The 21,491-nt window shown below is 39.5% G+C and overlaps 1 protein-coding gene across 5 annotated transcripts in view; it reads right to left on the bottom strand.

Moving 5' to 3' along the window:
- elmo1 (engulfment and cell motility 1 (ced-12 homolog, C. elegans)) overlaps window positions 1-21,491 on the bottom strand; it is a 98,700-nt gene that overhangs the window by 27,019 nt on the left and 50,190 nt on the right. For 2 of the 5 annotated variants that reach the window (XM_008421812.2, XM_008421813.2), the window contains exons 7-17: window positions 19,740-19,775; window positions 18,101-18,200; window positions 17,530-17,681; window positions 17,367-17,445; window positions 16,552-16,593; window positions 16,192-16,242; window positions 15,885-16,007; window positions 14,815-14,943; window positions 13,925-14,029; window positions 12,862-12,970; window positions 1,165-1,301 (exon numbers count right to left, since the gene is read on the bottom strand). In XM_008421812.2, the coding sequence (XP_008420034.1) occupies window positions 1,165-1,301; window positions 12,862-12,970; window positions 13,925-14,029; window positions 14,815-14,943; window positions 15,885-16,007; window positions 16,192-16,242; window positions 16,552-16,593; window positions 17,367-17,445; window positions 17,530-17,681; window positions 18,101-18,200; window positions 19,740-19,775 (1,063 nt within the window). The remainder of the gene's footprint in view (window positions 1-1,164; window positions 1,302-12,861; window positions 12,971-13,924; window positions 14,030-14,814; window positions 14,944-15,884; window positions 16,008-16,191; window positions 16,243-16,551; window positions 16,594-17,366; window positions 17,446-17,529; window positions 17,682-18,100; window positions 18,201-19,739; window positions 19,776-21,491) is intronic. The other 3 variants (XM_008421816.2, XM_008421815.2, XM_008421817.2) reach the window with 3 other exon arrangements.

Genomic DNA, 21,491 nt, shown 5'->3' with positions numbered 1-21,491 from the left:
TTTTTTTTTTTTTTTTTGTCTGGATGATAGTTGGCTATTCAAGCTTTTCATAACCACACTCACTCTCATCAAGGTTAACAGAATTAATCAATCCAAACCTTCTTGTAAAATGCAGCGAAGGAACTTTTCATGAGATTTAACACGCAGCATAAATCAATCTGAAACAAAACGAACCGACTGTGGTTTGAAGCTCGTCCAAGACAAACCCAATCCGTCTGACAAATCAGGAAAAATGCAGAGAGCATCTGCCGCTTCCTACAACCGATGCCCAATTGACTACCCGACGTACAATATCGGTCATGAACACCTCATTACTATCGCCATCTGGCCGTGTGCATAGACACGGTTCCCGTGTGAACTGACTCAACATTAGCCAGTTTACAGGACGTTTATCTTAATCCAAACTCCTCTGAGCTTCAAGTAAAGACAAAAGAACTGATTTAGGAGATTAAAGGGAAGTTTACAAATAAAACTAACTTCTATCTGAGGAAAAGTAGAACTTTTTTTTTAAAATGTGGACATTTTTTGTGCATTTGTTACACCTACTATCAAAGATTGTGACTGTACTGAATTTGACCACATGCAGCCAATAAAGCAGGACTGTGCCATTATTCAGCAAGACATTAAATAATTAAAAAGTAAAGCTCTATTAATAATTATCACAACACCTAAAGGAAAAAATTTCCAGTAAATATATCAGTAAACCAAGAATCAATGCAATGATTTCTAAATGTGTCCGACTTGTTTGCAACCAGAAGTCTTGATGTGAAATAAAAAAATCCTAGTGTCAAGTGTAATTCAAATTTCCAGTCCAATATAAATGCACTACATACCAATAATACAAAAAAAAAAAAAAACAAAGTAGGACAACATATGAAAGTCATTGTGTTTTAAATTAATGGGGATTTAATATCAACTGTAAGCCTACTGAGAAATTCTGGAAATATAAATACACGAACAAAAAAAAAACAAAAACAAGGATTTTACAAATTACATGTATTCAAACAAAGCACTTTCTATGGTGGGGACAAAAAAAAAAGAGACATCCACTTATGTCTCTCCTCTGGCTGTCCAGTAAATAGTGTACAAGTAGAGCACATGGATCAAAACACCTCTCAGCATGAAACACAAGCCTGACCCCGGCAGCGAAGCCATGCGGCCTACCTTGTTAAAGTCTTCGCTTGTGGCTCGCATCTCCTTCCAGGTCTTGTTGAGCAGCTGGATGCAGATGCAGAAGAACTCCACAAAGGAGCGTTCGTGGGTGAAGAACATGGGGTGGAAGTCATGACAGTTTTCACTGGCTGTGGAGATTAATTAGAGAGGCAACTGGTAAGTATTTGCAAAGGGTATAAATGATTCAATATGTTAATAGCACAGCAATATTACACTTTTTTTTATTTGTATCTTTACATTTCATTTCAATCCTTTTTACCTGTCTGAATATCTTAGAAGCTTAGAGTTTGAAATATATAACTTTAGTTATGTTCACGGAGAGGGCTTACATTACTGAAGTGTATAAAAGTCATGGTTTCAACAGCCACAAAAAGTTTTGGCCTTATTATTTTAGTCAGTATTCTGGTAATTAAATAAAAACCAGAGGAGAATGACCTCCTTTATTAAAGAATCATATTTGCAGCAGGAATTTTAAATTATACGACAAATAAATCATGTTGTGATTAATCATGTTTGTGAACTGGGGTATTTAACTCCAGTTCATAAAGACCAAAATTGACCATTCAATTCAGCCTGAAGCGTGAACAGTTGGATTCAAGTATTTTGATGATCCACATTTAAATTCAAACTCTCTAATAGTGTGAAATATCGCATGCCGTTTATGAATTATATATATATATTTTTCCCACTATAACTATAGAAGGAGGCACATTTGTTCCCAAAAAAAAAAAAGAGCCAAGAACCTCCACAGAGAATCCATTTAATTGAGATGAGAGCATAACCAAAATCGAACCTACTCATCAAATTCAAAACGTCCCCTCGAGGCAAATTCAGTCCAAAAAAACTAGTTCCAGCTAAATTAAGTCGAGATTCGTTTCTTATCCCCAGACCCAAAACCTGTTGATTTTCTCCATTAGCAGAGCAGCGAACCACTTTAATCCCAGGATTTGTGTGGGAGTGGATTTGACATGAGTGTAAGATGGGGAAAAAAAAATAAATAAATAAAAAAATAGAGACTGGGCTCTTGAGTACCCAAACTGTATTAACCCAAAAGGTACAATAACAAGCCTTGACATTCATTCGAACTGCATTCGCAGCGCTCTCGCCTCGCAGCGATGAGTGGCGGCTCGGAGCCAAAAGGTTGGTTCACTTAAAGAGTTTCAGAGTGGAGCAGCAGGGGCGCCGGCCACCACGAGGAGCCATGAAATTGGATGGAAAGGGTCGGGCAGCGATTGAAACTTCACAGTGTAATGAGTGATGCCATCAGCCCACAGGCACAGAGACCTGGGCCTTGATTTTCAAGTGATGGATGGACGATTAAAGTGGAGGACATGGTGGCGATTGGGGCTCGATGTGCCACCAAAGGCGGCAGACGATCGGAAAACTAATGGAGTGGAGCCAAAAGAGATGCCGACAACCTGCTTAGCCAACGGAGTTTCACTCATGGCTAAAGAAAATTAAATAAGATGAAAACAATAAAGAAATCAAAAAAAGGAAACGGGATCAGAGAAAAAAAAAATCTCTCTCTAATAAATTATCTTGTTTTGGCAGACTGACAAAACCGATTAGGCGTGTTGAACTCAGAGCTTACAAGGCTGTTTACTGACAGAGCCGGCGCAGCCCCTGAGGTAGCAAGGTGAAGGGGAATGACATGTCAAGGCTCATTTGAAAGATACAGACAGCAAGTCGTCTCAAGCGACTCTGCAGAAATTTCTCCCTCACAGACAGTTTCAACGCTTCCTGCAAGGCTAAGCAAGAGTCCAGGCAGCAAGGTTGAGGCAAGAAACAGGGCGACACAGTGTCCTTCAAAGAAAACTATTTTGTTATGTACGGTATTTCATGAAAGTTGTTATCAGGACGCACATGTTAATCAGCTGAACGTCATCCGTTTTGAATGTAGGGATTATTTTCGATCAAATTCCAAATATTTCATTTAACCTTCTGGAAAAGACGCATGTTTTAGTGGAAAGTTGCTTTTGCAGCACAGAACATAAAGAGAAGGAATTATTTGACAAGTTGACGTTTGTGTTAACTTGCCATCTTGTTGGAAAATGCAACACCTGACAATTCAGTAAATTAAACTCTTTGGTTAAAATATATATATATAAAAAAACCACACAATTTTCAAAGCATCTCAAACTACAGCCAGGGTAGGATGATGGTAGCAGGACGGTGTCGGGATAAATATCACCACAGGGACCCTAAACTCTCGCTGTATCCAGATAACGGCTCAGTGGGGCAGGTGTGAACTGTGACTTGTTTAAAGTCATATTTTATTAATCTTTTGGGTAACGCATTCGGGTCTGCAGCGCACAGTCTGGCTGAATGCTTAATGAACCCTAATGAGTTTGCTTTGTCCTCTATCGTTTCATCCATCTGCACGGCCAGATGTTTACACGCTCATGAAGTGGGTAACTGGACACGAGGATGGCCGGTTCAGGTTGGTCTCAACCATATGCTCATTTTGGGTCAGCAGAACTTAAAAGTGCCACGACTAAAATAATCACGCTTAGCTGAAAAGCTACTTGCCTTTTGCGCAGTGAGGGCAAGAGATGAACTGGGATTGGGTTTATGAGACTGAGAGAAATAATGAGTTTTTGCAACAGATGGTGCAGATTTTCCCTAATCTAAACAATGTTAGGTCAGTCTGGGATTTTGTCACTAAAAGTGAGATTACAGAGAAGCAAAATCCACAGGACAGAGCTAAAAATAAACAAACAAATCAGCCAAATGATTGATTTCAACAATAAAATTAGGGGAAATAAGTGGTTTCCGGATAGTTGGACTACTTCAATAATTTAATTTCTGCAATTTGCTCTTGTTGTAAGGTTTCTCTTAAGAAAACCACCTGGCAGCATAAACAAACCACCTGGCAGCAATAAATACAAAATGTAAAAAAGTGATGTTATAGAGAACAGAGCGGGGTCACACATAATGTAGTGTGCTTGCTGATGGAGGCTGGGTAACAAACAGCAAACTAAGTATCTCTGCCGCTGGTTCCTGGAGAACCATGTGGGTTATTTGCAGCAGCGTTTCCACGAGCAGGAAAGCAACACAAAGCTGTGCGTTTGTTTTCGACGCCGCAGTGACGTGGAGCACATTGTTTTCAAGGTCACAGCAAAGGGTTTCTTGCAATGCTGTGGGAAGAAAATTGTTTTTAGAGAAATACTTATTAATGTTCAAGCACAGTGCAGTATACTCTATATTGAAGCTGTTGCAGATTTTCATTTGTTTTATGGTGAAAAAAATAAAAAAATAAAAATCACACCACATTCGAGTTATAAAAATAGAGCAACTTCTATTTCTATTTTCCAACAAATGTTCTGCTCTTTTTGTTTGGGACAAAAGATTAAAAAAAATTGCTTTGTTGCCTTGAAAATGTGGGCTGAAGTAAAGCTGAGATTTACAGCTTTGTTTCGACAAAAACGTGTGATTCTTATGAAGAAACTATAAACAGTTTACGATGGAGCTAAACTAAAGATGTACTTTATATTTAGATTTTTTTTATATAGCCAGAATCTGCTAAATGTGGTTTTGGCTGAATTTTATTAACTAAAATACAGTCCTAATAATCGAGAGAAAAAAATAGGAGACAAACAGAAAATGAAGAAATCTCGAGGTCGTCAAAGCATCCTGTCCATAACCTTTATTTGGTTTTTATCTGACAAAACAAGTACTAATGCTGTCAGTTGATGACTATTTCTGTCTTTTATTAGTATTTGAAATAAACAAGGGAAAACTGACCGGTCCTGATCTCTGGTTTACTGATTGGTGCATCTCCAGCGCCTATGGGAGTCCTTCCTGGTCCTCTGCCCCTCCTTTACCATCTGTTTGGATATTAAGACCAGTGCTGACTTGCATGCCCCTAAAACAAAATGGCCAGCTAGTGTCTTGTGTGTGAATGCGGCAGTTGCAAAAGTCCCCTTACGGTCCAGCTTCGGAGGGTTCTGTGACATCAACCGATTACTCAACCGGTGGCCACACAGCTTTGTCCAGGACAAAACCGAAAAGTGACTAAGCACATGAGCAGTTGCGTGACTGTGCATCAAACATAAAGAGGCACATGTGGGCTGACTGCCACTCTGACATCTGTCAAGGCCCGCTGTGTGTTTGCGACCGTGTGGGTGAGCGCGCAAAGTGGGCGAATCAGCCCTCGGAGTCACCTTTCAGCCCCGCCAAAACGATGAAGAGACGGCAGAAAGCACCGCCGTTCCACTAATTACATTCCCAGCGTGTCTTCATGTCCAACCGTTAACAAGAGCGGCGTATCTCCACGCGTCAGCGGAGCAGAACCAGCGACGCGTTTTCACTCCAGTTGCGTCTGCAGGTACGGATGGCAAGGCAGCAAATACGCGGAGGGGCTTGCATGACTTGGCAACTCGGCTGAGTGCTTTATCAAGATGCAGCAAGAAACAGTAGCATCGCCACGCAGGCATAAAATATTAATACGCAACGTTATAATGGCTGAGGCTTCTGAGGTTCTTTCTGCTCTTTAGTCTGTTTTTGGAGCATTCTGCATATCTTGTCGAATAAATCCGCAAGAGAAGCATTAAACACCGAAATAACTAATACCTCCGTTCATCCAGAGTGTAAACTGAACTTGGAATGAGAATTCGACTTATTAATAAAGCACACAACCTCGGAAGATTGATGAGCAACTTAAAAATGCAAGACCTCTGAGCTTTTAATCATAAGCTCTGTGAAGTGTGAAAGGCTAATGATAAAGATTTTATGAGACACATACCTCCTCAGAGAGGCAGATGTGTTGTACTTGCCCTTTTAATCTGAGCATATTCTCAGTGAAGCTAATAAAACAAGGCAGAAAGGAGTCAGTGGACAGATTCGACTTAAGAGTGAGAGATCAAAAAGAGACGGTACAAGAAGAGTCCCAAAAATTACAATATGTAGAGCAAAAGTCATTCTCAGCAAGAACTGTGAAGAAAAAGATGAGGTACACAGATTTATTTATAGCTTAAAGCCAGAAAGACTGAAAATTTTGCTTTAAATTTTTTTTTAAAAATCAGAAAATTACATAAGATGAAAAATGATTTATTTTTAAGTATGTTCATTTGCTGTAAAGCTTATATACTTGTACTTTCTTTTGCCTTGCATCAATACGGTGGGACCACATATTCTCTCCGGTGAATAAGTCAGGGCAGTTTGCTGACCATTAAGCCTCGATGAAGACAGTCGACCAACATTAGAAGACAACACGGCTCCTTTAATCATTGCCGACCGTGGAAACGTCACATTGAACCTCAAGCAACGTTCGTTCTGTGCCTGACCGCTCCTCCCCCCGACACTGGGACCTTGACTTCTTAATGAAATGTCTGAAAAGAGGACTGAGCAGTAGTCCAGTCCTGATCTGGTCTGTAGCTCAGGAGTGATTTAACAAAATGAATAAATTTGACGGTTGATGCCATGCGCCGTGTGTAAACAGTAAAGCTACAGTCCACACACCTTGTAAATCCCCTGCCCATTCTTAAATAGCTTTAGTTTCACAGTCCTCTTGAGGCAACAGTTATCTGTGTCGCCAAGTGGATCGTTTTTCCAACCACACTTTTCCCTTCCCTCTTTTCCGTTTTCCCATTTGGTTAATGACATATGATGAGCAGGTTCACCTCACAAATGACGGGACTCATTTAGGAATGGGAAAGATCAGCAAATAGCTGCGACAGATGGAGAGACAGTAAAATCCAACGGGGATCATTAAGGGAAAAGACCAGTTCTCTAAACTGACGCCAGTATTAATCTGCACACTTTCCTTTTTTTTTTTTTTTTTTAGGAAACAGAAATTCTTGTGTCGCTTATTTGAGCTTTGCGGTTTTGTCACAGCTACTTAATAAACAAAACACATCTCACATTTTAATATATCAGATATGCAGCTCCATTGTGCTCCGTATCAAATCTCATTTCAGTGAAATCTGCAAAAAAAATAAATACTTCAGATGTTGTGACTCATTGTTATGCACACACAATCGGTCCCCAGTCTGCCCAAATGCAGATGCAGGATGGTTTGAGCGTCACAAAGAAGCGAGGAATCCTCAAACTAAGATGCAGAGACGTGCTCAGCTACCAGAACAGGCTGCACCAGGAGGCACAGAAAATACAAAAGCAGTTTGACTAAAAGTTATCTGATCACAGTTGAGTTGTCTGCGCTCAAAAGGAAGAAAGTAAATTCACAAGCCAACCTTTCAAGCTGGGGGAAAACGAGAATATTTATGTACTTTCCCCTCACAGAGCTGATTTTATGACGTGCGCATTTTTTTTTTTTACAAAGATTTAATTCCCTACGTGTTATTAAAAAGTTAACTTCATACTGTTTCCGGTATAATGGTACACTAAAGTTTTGTAAATTTTCAGGTTACCAAACTGCAATTACAATTTGGTAACCATTGTAATTACATTATATATTTTTTCCACCTTAAATATTTAGTGCAAATGCCAATTTCTTTTTTATTTCAGGTCATCATTCTGTTATAATTTCATAACAGTTATTGAATAATCACAATGTTTCTCCCGTTTTGCTAGACGTTGCAGTATTCAAATCAAGTTACGTGAGGTTTGGTTTTGGATCGCTCCCTTTTTGGTACGTCTGAACTGAAGCAACCCACAAAACGTCGGAGCAGACGGCTTGACCTCAAACAGACTCAAAGAGAAGTGGTCGCCGAGTGCCAAAATGATGGTCAGGCTGCAGCTTGAAGGATACTTGGCAGCGCTTTGCTCAGCCTTCGCTCCACTTGCCATCGGCCACTCTGCTCGTGATTAATCGAGACTTCTAACAAGGACTCCCAGCTCTAACCTAATCATTTCATAAGAGATCAGCTTCAAAGCTAATGCTCAGCTGCTAGCGCTGACCACTAATGTTTACATATTAGACGACCATTTTGTCTAAAAAAAACCCTAGAGAGTCACAGAGGGCTTTGAGTAAAAGCCGCCCTTCATCAGTTCATAAACCAGTTTCATCCTAAACCATTACTATTCATCCCAATGAACTTCAATTTCATACATTTAATGAATTTAATTCTCATTAGCCAAGTATTTTGATGGATTACAGTGATAAATAATCATAAAACACTAACATTTCACATATGATTTAATGCCATTCATGTATTATTTTCTGTGTTTTATATTCCAACCTAAGTGTGGCTCTGGTCCCTCTTGTGCCGTTCGACTACGGTGAAATACAACAGATTATGACCCCTGCTGATTCTGGTACAAAGGAGTCACATTTCCTAAAAGCACATGAGTGTCATATGAAGATTATATAACTTTTTACTTTGAATCTTCAGCGAAAGAAATTAAGAAACATTAATTTCCGATTTAAAAACAAGTTTTGAAACTACTTGCAAAAAAACAAAAACAAAAAACAAACAAAAAAAACTACACATAGAGAGATCCGACTGACAAAAAATAACCAATATTCAGTTAAGTGGTTTTTCAGGATTATCTAATAATGATTTTATATAAATTGAGAATTGGATAATTATTATTATTTTACCACTGGCCACCAGAGAATGAGTCTCTGACCAGACATAAAACACCATTTTGACCCAGAGTCTGCGTGAAACTTGTGGTGAGTTTGGAAAAACTCCACACATCTTGCATCTGACACAGCGGGCCAGTCCAAACAATATTTTCATCTCACACTTGGACACTTTTCAATGGTTATATTTATGCGAGTGTAGGAGTGTGTGAGCGAAGCTTTGATGTTGCCGGAGAAAAATAAATAAATTAATTTAAAAATCTAATTACAGAGAAAGTTGTCAGCTCGGTAAGTTTGGATAGCCGAGTCATCTCGTGGCTTTGGATGCAGCGCACGTTTATTATTACACGAGCTTGCAAAACTGGTTGAATTGGGATGAGGCATTAAATTTTTTTTTTTTTTTTACGGTATTCTAATGAATCAAAACTGAAATCATTTTTACTTCATGCCTAATCCTCACAAGTTAGCAAGTAGACCAACCAGAGATCCATAATAATGCTCGGCCTTGTCAGGACGCAGCATTGATCCAAATCAAGAATGCTGGTCTAATATTATAACACAAAACTGCAAATATCAGAAAATTTGAATGATGAAGAAGCTGGACTATTGGATAAATATTTTTGCTATGGCTATCTTGGGCTTTGAGGTTTTCATTACTTGTTTCCTGAAGTGGATAGATACGTTTGTGTCATACTCTTGATTTGTTCTGGATGGATTAAACAGTGCAAATTGTTGGGTAGCTTTTTGAAGAACGTGACATGTAACAATCCAGCCATGACTTAATCAAAGTTCTCCCAGTGCTCCTGTCAGGTTCGACTGTTTTCGTGAGTTTCCATACGGGATCTGCCGGATCTCTGGCCCTTTATGTGAATATACGCATCCGCGGTCGGGTCTCTATATGGGCCTGGACCTGCCGTGCTTCACCAAACCCGGCTCACTATCCCCGCTGCTGAGGCGGCACACTGTGAATCACCAAGCAGGGCCATTACTCACCATGTCTGACCCTTTCAAAATAACTTTATAAATATTACATAGGCCGACTTAAACCCGGGGAGTCGGAGAAGACGTGGCTCGGTGAGTCGCAGATTCCATTAAGCTCCGTGTTCCAGCAGAAACACGGTGACACAATTAATCTTTCAGGGGATCCGAGGCAGGGCATCAGCAAATGTGAGGGGGAAATAGTATGATTTAATGGGGGGAGGTGAGAGAGAGAGATACCTGCAGTGTGTTATGAATTATTTAGAGACTCGGAGCGCTTACATCCAATTCAAATACAAAAGCTTAGCTCATTTCACCAAATTTAATTAGATAGACACGGGGAATCTTGAAATCTGAATGCTGCATCGGCTCATCAACATTAAAGAAACATATTTTTTTGCATTTCCTTAAAAAAAAATTAGAACCCCTGAAAGTGGGAATAAAAAGTAAACACAGACAATCCAGTGGGGAGAAAAAAAAGGCATGAAGAGGCAGGAGGAGAAGAAACACAGCGATAAGAGCTCCGGTTCATCCAGAATCCTTCAGAGTTTGATTCTTGGGAGAATGGAAACAGACTGCGTGAGCAGCAGAGTCAAATACGAACATTTCAGAAGCGAGCCAGAAAGACGTCAGCACCGTCAACATTCATCTGCTGTCTCTTTCTTCTGTCCTTATGCACAACTGATGAAGTACAAGGAAGCAACACCAATCAACTTTTATGGCATCTGGGGTTTGGGATTTTGATTGTTTATAAGAAACTTTTACTTTAACAAAATCAAGAGGGTTTTTTGTGTGTGCATAAATTAAGTCTTGACACAGCCTCCAACATCCTCATTAGTGTCAGGAGTTTCTATGTTTCCCCACGGAAAGGTCAACCGAATGATGACAGTTTCAATGTGGAGCTGGGACTCGCTCCCCTCGTCATCTTCCCTCTGGGAAGGGCACACTGAAGCACCGACACACACGCTGCATATTCACAGAGAAACACACACAGGAGCTCCCTTGGCTCCCTACGCTACACCCATTCGACTCCATACGTTTTAATGTACGCATGTGAGACAGGATGTCGGAATGAATCCAGCTACTCTGTGAAGGTCTCTAGGGTTTGTTAGAGAGCATTAGCGAACAAAGAGCATCACCCAGATCAAGGAACACAGCAGACAGGTCAGGGAGGAAGCTGTGGATAAGTCTGAACCAGGATTCCAAGTGTTGGGTATTTCACAGAGCACCGTTTAATCCATCCGCCAAAAATCAAAGGCGTATGACACAAACTTAGCGACCCATTTAAACTAACAGGCAAAGACAGAATGTTTATCAGACAAGTTGCCGAAATGATTGGTAACTCTGGAGGAGCTGCAGGACGGATCTGGCGTTTGCTCATGCTGAACACAATGTACCTACAGGGAAACCTGGTGGAGTCGGAACCAAGGTCAATCCTGTTAGAGGCCCACCATGCAACAAAACGACAACCTTAAACACACAGCTGCAGCTACAGGGTTTGGGGCAAAACATACTGATGTTAAAGTGATCCAGACAAAGTCCAGACTTGGAAATAAAAGTGATGTTTCTTAGACACTATCCATCCAAACTCACACAAGATGAGCAATTTTGTAAAGAATGAAATATTTCTGTCTCCAGAAATATAATACTGGTATATTTGTAGCAGTAATTGAGGGATGTTCAAAGTACTGACTTTAAGGAGGAATGCAAATTCATGCCACATTTTTCAAATATTCATTTGTAAAAAAAAAAAAAAAAAAGGAGAAATCTACTTGAAATACAGGTGACCTGCAACATTAAACCCAAGTACCAGGTAGTGTTGTGAATGCACCGAGACAAAAATGTGAACATGTTCAATTTTTGGCAAAGAAAATGATGGAGAGCATGTAGGACAGGCTCATGTAGGTCCAGTTCTGTGAAAATGTCAACTCAAGCCCAGACAGAAATGGATCAAACGCTAAAGATTTGGCATCCAATAAAACAAACTCCCTATATTCTCTTTTATATCTCACTGCAATGACATTTTTTGTTTCACATGGCATACTTCACACCACTCAAAGTGCATATTTTATCTTTTTTTTTTTACCAAATGATGCACTTACACACATAAGTCTGTGAAGATCATGGGTTCCTTCCTTTTCTTGTACCTACATCTACTGTCAGCTTATGTTGAACAATTACAAAACACGCTGTAGCTTATAATTAATATTTATGGACTCAACCCCCTCAAATAACAGACGCAGCAAAGAGCGCAGCCACCAGGGGAAACCTCAGAACAACAAGTCAAGGTCAGGGCAGTGAATCTGCTGAGGTTTTATCAGCATATGAAGGGAAAAAAATTCTGATTTTCAAACAAAATGTCAATAACCTGTTACATACCTGTTATATTTAACAAAAACAATATGCTTCACTCAGCGTTTTTAGTTTTAATCAGGACAGTTGTTAAAAAAAATAAGGTTTTCTTAAAGCAGAATTTTCACAAAAAGAATGAGGACAAAGCAATTCTCGAATTATTATCATTTAAGACTAAAGGAAAGAAATTTCAGTCTGCAAGAAGAGAGAGTCACAGGGGCATTTCAAATATGGAATGGATAAAAGAAGCTGAATTTTTAAAAAAAAATAAGAGCTCTGCAGCAAAGACCAGCATGCATAAATAAATGAAATATTAGAATAAAAGGAGCTCAGATGACTGAAAGAGAAAAACACCAAAAAGGAAAAAATACATTTGCAAAGCACATGAAAACATACAAAATGTATCCTGCTCCTCTATTCAGCCACTGATTCTCATAAGGCTGGTAGATTTATAACTGGTGCAGTTCTCTCATCTTCTATATAGTCAGAGGTGCATTAGAGCCAAAATTCACTCAGGATTTAAAAATAAATGAGGGACATGTTTTAGAGAATCATCAAATGGATCCTGCAGCACATTTCCTTGGAAAACAAACAAACAAACAAAAAAAAAAACCAAGAGCTGTGGAAAAGGGCACGTCAACCTAAAAACAGAAGCTAAAATTGCCTCCTGCGTTCCCACCGGGAGCAGCAGGGGTCAGTCTGGAGCAGAGCTGAGAACAAGCTGCCCATTTAAACAAGTGAAGTGGATTGAAAATAGGCAAAGAGATTTTGTTTTGCTCTCCGGTACATTAAGCAGAGAGTTCCAATGTTTGTAACGAGGAATTTGTGCGAACATGTGACAGCGTCTGTGTTTTTTGCTGACAACGACTTACGAAGTTCGCCGACTTTCAGGATCTCGCAAAGCATCTTGGTCAGCTCGATGCTGCTGCGGCCGAACGGGCATTCGTGCTTGTCTTCCCTGCTGCTGTTCTCTAGGACGATCTGGAAAATTCACATGGTGGAAAAAGGGAAAGGAATTTCTGAAAGTGAAATGACATTTGAAGCCACTTTGACCCAGAGTGTTTCAGCCATTTGCTCTTGCTCCTGTTCCCTTCCGTCAGCATGTCATTTTAAAGGGCAGACCCTTCACTTAGCCAACCTCGTCACACATGCCACAAGAAAATGAATTCGAATTTTATATAAGAAATATACAGAAAAAAAAAATGTCTGTAGTCTTTACAGAACCGCTGGATTTATGCTGAGATAAATCAATGAGAATTGAAAATTATTTGACGTGTTTCAACCTAAAGAAGGCTGAAGAACAAAAAAAACAAAAAAAAACGCTGATACATTTTGGAAATTATGTAGTTTTTTCTCCCACTTTCCAGTTAATTGTTGGATTAACAGAAAATTCCCCATTCATTGTGAACGTGAGTACTTCTTTTTTGGAAGCGGTTTAACAATGGAGGAGGAGAATAAGTGTGGAATGCTGCATTTTTTTGTCACGCTGTCAGTGACACATGCATGAAAAGCCCACACTTGTATCATTAGGGTGATGGCAAATTGGCATGAAGGTCTCAGGCTATTCAGGCTGTGACAGATTTAATAGGAAAATTATTGGGGTGTTGGGGTTGCTCCCATGTTAGCATGATAATAAAACTCTCAAAGAAGTCAGACTTTCTGCAAAGAAGAAGATGGTTTTGAAATTAAGTTTTACAGAGCAAGTGTAACATTTTTTTATAGCAACATTTAACTGTCATTTTATTGGTTTTACATTTTCAAAATGAGAAATAAATTACGGTACAAATAAATGGCTAAGAGAGGAAAAAAAAAAGTTTGATAGACGTAGAAAAGACCAAACACCTAAAAAAAACCCATTCCCAGCTAGATCCACAGGATGCATCAACACAACTCCACTTTGTGTGTGCTTTTGTGTGTGTGTGTGAGTGCACTTACCCTGATGTAAGCATCCTGGTGGTGTTTGGCAAAGTAAAGCATGTTATCGAGAGCCAGCATGCCTGGAGGAATCTGGGTGAAATCCACGGCTGGATTGACATGATTCTAGGAAAACACAAATACAGAGCGACACTCAACACACACAACTGACTCTTAATTGTGAACCTTTGTCATTTTATGCTCAGCCAACCAACAATCAATAAAAACAAAGTGCACAAAGTGCTACTAGTTCAGTTCTCAGGTACTGGGGAAGAAAGAACATTTTAATAAAATATTTTTAAAATAAACTCATAACACCAATAACAGTAAGTAACATATATATAACAGCATAAAGTATCTCCAGTGACTATATGTATGTAGTGTTTACTGTACATTTACTTGATCTGCAAGATCATAAATTGTAGGTGTGTTTTTATTTGTTGCATTTTCGTTTAAATCAGGTTTGGTCTTCATTATATACATATAAAAGTTACTAGAGGTGAGTGAAGTAAACAAAACTTCTACTCAAGAGTAGTTTTACTTCAAAATAATAAAATAAGTCAAAGCTAAAAGTATGGTGCAATAAAAATGCACTCTTAAAATTGCTTTTCGTCTTTTGAAAAAGTTACTTCAGTAAAAACTGATACAATAGAGTTTTAGTACATGAGTGGACCATTATTATTGCATCTAAGTGTATGTGTCTGAATGGAAGCATAAAAGCTGTAACGCAGAGGAACGAGGCAGTCAAGTTGACCTCATTTTTACTGAGCACATGAGTGCAAAAGCATAGAGGTCGCCCTCCACCCAAAAATGCTCCAGGCTCATGTCAAGCAAAGGTAGTTTTAGCTTAAGTTATTCTGCTACAGCCCTAAAAAAATAAATAAAAAAAACCTCACACACGTCTAACTTACAATGAAGCCAAGCTTTTTGTAGTCTCTGGTGTACATGGATTTGCGCTTTTCGATGCTGCCTCCGTTGTTGGGCTCGCTCTCCACATCGAAGGCAATTCTTCGAAGCTCAAAGATGATGTCCCTCTGAGCCTGAACACGCAGAGGGGGGCATATTAAAGTGCAGCTCAAGAACCACAGGCCACGTTATTCCATTCAGAGCTTCATAAGGTAAGAATCCTGCTGATTCATCTGAGCTGTCTGGCAGTTAATGAAAAGAGGGCCAACAACCATTTTCACACACTGCTTTATTAAGAGGTCAAATCAATATTGTTAATTATTACCATCATCATTTCTTGATATCTGAGATCAAGTGTGAGGCCGTTTTTCTTAATGTAAACGGTAATTTTTGTACCCATTTTGGCAGCTTGATTACATAATGACCGATGGAGGTGGGTGCTTGTCCTCTAATAATCCCACACGCTACAGTCCAGTTGGACAAGACAAGAGTTAGGGCCAGGAAAGTGCATTGATGTCTAATCAATATAAACAAACATGTCACTATGAATAAAGGCATTTTATTTAATTTGCAATCGATGATAAATACAGAACAAGATCCCTGTGTTAACTGGCAACAAATGTATGTCAATCCATCAACTAAGTGAAGAAGTTTAACGGATATTATTTTTGGAAGCTGTTGCACAACGCTACTCTGGTTAATTAGCTGGAAAAATATTGTTTCTTCTGCCAAGAGTGAGATGAACTAAATAACATATATTAAAAATCTTTTTAGAAGTATGGATACATCTGAACACAATGCAAAGCTAAAGTGTCAGGAGAAGATTTTTTTTCTTTTTTTAATATATATTTTTTTAATGACAGAAAAAGCTAGTGGCATCCATCCATCCAGCCATCCATTTTCTTTACACCCTTGTCCCTTTAGTGGGATCCGGATGGGTGCTGGTGCCCATCTCCAGCTCAATTTATGGTGTTCAACTCAAAATGTATATATTTTTGAAACAAAAATACTTAAACGTTTTAATAATCTTAATTTCAAGATTTTTTCGGGGGGGGAGGGGGGGGGGGGTTTGAACCTGGTCCTGAGGATCCATCTTGGTCATCATGCGGTCCTCGAGCAGGTTGAAGTTGAGCACCTGCAGCACATACAGCTGATGCGCCATCTCATCATTAATGGGCGTGGGGCTCCGGATTACATTCTGCATGAGGATGTCAAGATGGAAAAAGAGTTTTAATCAATAGAATATATAACAAAAAGGTGGAAAGTTTTATGACAACGAAGTGAGAAAAAGTCTGAATTTTGGGGGTGAACAAAAAAGAAGACTATGGGAAAAATAAACTGAAAACATTGGGAATAAACTGCAGAGTTTCAGAAAAACTTACTGTGAGAATGATGGAGCGTAGCTGCTTCTGAGCTAGAATGTGGGCCATCTCCTGTGGATTTACACACACAAAAAAACAGAGGGAACAAAAGGAATAGACAAAAAGAACATAAGAAGAGAGAAAAGAAAAAGTGGGGAGTGATAAAAGTGAGACAACATATCAAGGCAAACCTCTGATCTTAAGATTTTCTATGCAAAAATGAAAAGAATAAAGAGTTCATGGCAGTTTTACGCAGTGACAGGCTGCAAAACAATAAGAAAAAGAAGCTCGAGACAGAAACTTAAAGGGGATAGTAAATGCGCTAGCGGATGTTCTTCTACAATGCAAACTACGAAGTGTGCTAATCAAGGGTGCACTTACTGTCAGGGGACAATTTAGGATGTCCACAATGTTCTCATCAAACTACCATGTCGTGTGCAGTGAGGAAGCAAGGTCAGAAACAGAGACAGAGAGGGTGAGTGAGTGAATGTGGCGTGAAGTAAAAAGAAAAAGAAAAAAAAAAATCTAATTTCTGTCAGTGGTGCAGTTTGTGGTTCTGCTGGGGATTGGAGGAAGGAGGGTTGGAGTCCATAATAACAGCTTCACTGATGGTTGAGGTCCTTTCGTATGCACACCTACACCACCAAGAATCAAATAGATGCTGTTTGATGCTCACACTCTTAAAATAAGCAACAAGAGAACTGCCCGTCTGCAAAAAAAAAATATATATATATATAGACGTGGACACATATTTTTATATATGCGTTTATAAATGGAGCCTGATGACACAGAAAAAAAAAAGTTTCTGCAAACCAAGCAAACAACAAATTTTTTTTAAAAAGTCCAGAAAAAAAGGCTTCACTGCAACTCAAGAATTTGTATGAGTCCCTTTTTTCTGCCTAACGTGTCCTCAGCTCCGAGCGCTGAAGACGAGACGGGCCCTTGAGTTAGCGTCATTCATAATTAATGTGAAAAGTGCATCGCCAGGCCCTGTGGTGCCGACGCGGGGAGCGTGTAATTGACTACAGGTGAGAGGGAGAGATGAGAGAATGAACATCACTGGCAAAGACGAAGGGAAAGACAGATGTTCTCGTCGTCGAACACAGAGAAAACCAAAACGCACACAAAGTCACACATTTCACCGTTGCATCACAAAACTGCTGGTGACCGCGACGCGACGCAGCTGGAAGCCTCACCTGTCTCTTCTCCTCCGGAGCTTTAAGGAACAGAGCGTTGATAACGGCGATGGTGTAGGTCTGGATGTCTTGATCAGTCCTGGAATCAACGGAAACGTGTGCATTATTTTAAAGTGATTCATGAAAACCGGGTTATTAACAAAAAAACTGTTACATTTCATACCCCTGAAGGTGTGGGATGAGCTGCCCAATCGTGATCTCTTGCGCCACCTTGTGGTAAAGATCTTGACTGTTGAGCACCATGGACTCCAGGATGGCCAGAGAACGCTGCAGCACTGCTGTGTCCATGGCGGTCTTGTTGACAAAGCTGGCAATCTTTAGATCGTCAGAGAACAAAGGCTTTTTAAAACAATGCAACGAAGTCAGTCTACTTTTAACTTTTTCTGATGTAGAAGGAAGTATTTAGACGTCCTGAACTTTTTCTACATTTTGTCATTTTTCTACATTATGTTTTTGTTGGCATTTTATGTCATACACTACCAGAGTAGTTAATTGTTGTGAAGTGAAAGCAAAGAGGTTAAGAGTTTTGCTGTAAATCATCTTGGAAAAACTATGTATTAAAAAAAAACAACAAAAAATACTCTTCGTTCTAATACATTCCAGGTTGTTGTAATCTGACAAACTGTGAAAAGGGTACTCCTCATTAAATATCTATCTATCTATCTATCTATCTATAGAATCACGGACTCCCAATAAATGTAGAGCCTGGCTAATGTGGCATTTTCCTAGCTGACCTTTTTGATAAAGGCCACAGAAAACGTATCCCAGGAGACAATCCCATGGTCCATCAACTCCACAAAGGCCGTCAGAGTAAAGGACAGCAGATCACCGAAACTACGGGATAAAAAACAAACACAAACAATGGAAAACTTCTCTCCACCAGTTGGCAAAGAGCAGCATTTTGACGCAAAGCCCAGATGCCTCGGGAAGCAACGAGAAGCAAGCGGTCAGCAGAGAGAGAGCGAGCGAGAGAGAGGGAGACAGAAAGGTGGCGGAGAGGAAGCAGAGTGCGACCTGAAAAAACACTCCAGGCTGCAAAATGGCTAGCTGAAGACAGAGAAGTAGAAACGAGCGTAGCAGGAGACATGGGAAAGAGGTTTTGAGCTCAAGCACAGACAGAATGGCTGTCAGCAAACAGCAGGGCTGTCAGAAGGTCGGCAGGAGCTGGATGGAGTTCATTCAGGACCAGAGGGTGCTGCTTTAACAGGACAGATGCAGTTACACAAATAAAGCAGAAATAAATTAAGTAAATGAGGCTGAGAGCGCGACAGGAAGCCAAAGCAAGAACTTACTAGATAACTAATTATCGTGAACCCGCAGGAACAACCTAATTAAATAACCAGGGATTTGTTATTACTTTTCTCAAAGTAAAAAAAAAAAAAAATTGTAGTAAAATGTTCAACATTGTAAACATGATCTGGTTTCACCAAAAGTGAAGCAATGCTGACCTCTGCTGTTTATACCTGGCTTAACCTTTGCTGGTTGCTGGTTTTATTAACCTTCCAGCCACTGTCTATAGCTTATCCTTGCAGGGTCGCAGGTGGCTGGTGTCCATCTTCAGCGATCACTTGTCAGGTCAGGATCATTTACCTCAGTAGTTAAATTACGGAGCGATACGTTTCGAGTCCCTGATTTTATCAACACTGACCATTAGGCCTTAAGGGCAATAAAACCTGTTCTGCGGTTTTGGAGATTTAAAACGACAGTCAATGATGTCATAAGTGCTTCTACTCTAAAAAGTAAATGTAGTGGGTTAGTAAGTACTGCTGCACAGCAGAGGATTGGAAAACAGTTTCATGGAAAATTAGTAACTCACACCCGGAAAAAAACGAAACAGCTTTTTCTTATACAAAAAATGTAGAGAAATAAGAAATGATGGAAATACTGAAACTAAACACTACTAGAGGCAAATAAAGAGACAGTCCTCGCAGAAAGATGGAGGAGGGTCCTGCGACGATAAAAGCTTTGGACTAACAACATCAAGGTCAAAAAGAGGCTGAACGAAGGATTCGATGGGAGCGCATGGACTACGCCTTCAACCTGAAGAAAACCAAGATATAATTCGGGTGAAGACCAAACAGCTGAACCACACATTTGGGTAAAAGTGGTACAATTTTAGAAAAAAAAAAAAAAAGGGAATCTTGGTTTTCTTTTGGGTTTTTCATGAACGTTTTTGTCACTGGCTGCCCAAACCACATGCAGGAAATAAAATTAAGAATTTTTTTTTTTTTTTTTTAAAGGGAAGCCTGGGTTAAAATTCCCCTCGAGGCCAGAGTCTTAATCATGCAGACTCGAGCAGCGAGGTTAGGAAGAGAAGAGAGCCAGCGGTGTTACCCGACCGAAAGACGGAGCGGGAAAGGGAGGGGGGCTTACCATGGCTTCATAATCTTCTGAAGTTTCTGATAGCGCCTGCAAAGATTTGAGAAACTTTGGTGTCACAGAGGGGAAACAACATAAGAAAACCTAGAGCTGGCACAAAACAGGTGACAATACTCTTCATGCACTCTCCTTATGAAGCTAACCTGAAAGTGTTTCAATCCAAATTTTAATACTTAAGCACATCGTTGTTTTGTGAATCTGCTGGGATATCGAAAGCATGCAAAGCAAAATCAGATGAAAATGCAGTAAGCGACAAACTATATATATTTTTTAAGCGAGCCTAAAAGCCACATTGTGCTGCAAATATGCCTTAAAAAAATGGGAAAGATGACAAAAATAGAATTACCTGTGAACAGACATGAAGTTTACATCGACTTGTACTGAGTGAACATTTTTATTTTTATTTTATTTTTGGGTTATTAATGACTCATACGGATGATTCTTTTTCCAGGTTGGAATGATCTTAAAACATACAAGTTTGAAAATTTCAAAACCAGAGAAAGGCGTAGATAAGTTTAAAATCATTGCAGATTTCTTTAAGGTATGAGGAACAAACTCAAGCTAAAAGACTTAGAAAAACATTTTAAATCAGAAATGTCTTGGGGTATTTGCCTCCCGGTGATAAAGCACATGTTTGGAGGAATCAACCCAAGTTTTCAAAAATAAGGACACGAAAATTTTGAAAACCTTTTGTTTTCAAACCTTTTAACAGATTGTTTCTGTTTTGAAAGATGACTGAAGTGTAGAATATAATAAGCCGGCAATGAAAAAGAACAGCTTCATGAAGTTTGATAAATTTCTGCTATTTAAATCGCCCAAATTAATACACTTAATTGTGCTATTAAATGTATTTTCACGTCATTTCTTTGCCAGTTCATTTTATTCAAGTAATTCAAGACTTTTACTGCATAGACTGTACATTTTCAGAGTGCTTAGAAGTCTGTGGATTTTGTCAGGGATCCATTTGATACCAGCAAATGTTTTGAGAATGACTACAATTAAAATTGTGATAAAAAAAATAAAAACAAAGTATGTCTAATAAAGAAATACATCTGCTATTCAAGTTTACATTTACTCTTTGAGTTGCTACGCATATTCTAAGCTGATAGTTTAAATCATTTTAACAGTTATCCTTAAGTAAATAAAAAAAGTCAGTCGTGCAATAAAGTCGGAGATGGGATGAAATAAAATGCCCTGATGTTGCTCTGACTAGCCAGCAAACTCAGGCCTCTAGCTATTCAGCAGAAGATGCTGTCATTGTACACAGATGAAATGAAATAAATTAGGTATGCTCCTTTTTCTTTTTGTTCTAATCTAAAAAAAGAAAAAAAAAGGAAAATGTAACTTGCTACGCCACGTTTTGTCAGTAGAGGGCGACATCTGCTTGTATGCAACAGCTCTGGTGGACAGCAGCAGCATCCCGCCAGCTGATTTCCACATGAATGCAGGGCCTGACGCTTTTGGGAGAAGCATCAGATCAAACAGCGGCTCTGCCCTCAGGAGCCTCAAGCATTGCGCCTCTTGAATAATTACAGTTCGCCAAGCTGGCTGCCAGGCGCACTAATGAGTGTGTGAGTGTTTGTTTCTGATATCCATCTACATTTCTGGGTCTAATAAGCTCCTATTGTTGATATGAAAGTGCAGCAGAAGCACTCGCTCTGCATCTTCTCCTTTACCCACACACACACACGCACGCACGCGCGCACACACACACACACACACACGCACACACACACACACACACAC

Source organism: Poecilia reticulata, linkage group LG11, assembly GCF_000633615.1.
Source record: "Poecilia reticulata strain Guanapo linkage group LG11, Guppy_female_1.0+MT, whole genome shotgun sequence".
In the NCBI taxonomy this organism is placed as follows: domain Eukaryota; kingdom Metazoa; phylum Chordata; class Actinopteri; order Cyprinodontiformes; family Poeciliidae; genus Poecilia; species Poecilia reticulata.
Note: the sequence above shows the minus strand (reverse complement) of the source record. Positions and strands in the feature narration are given on the sequence as shown.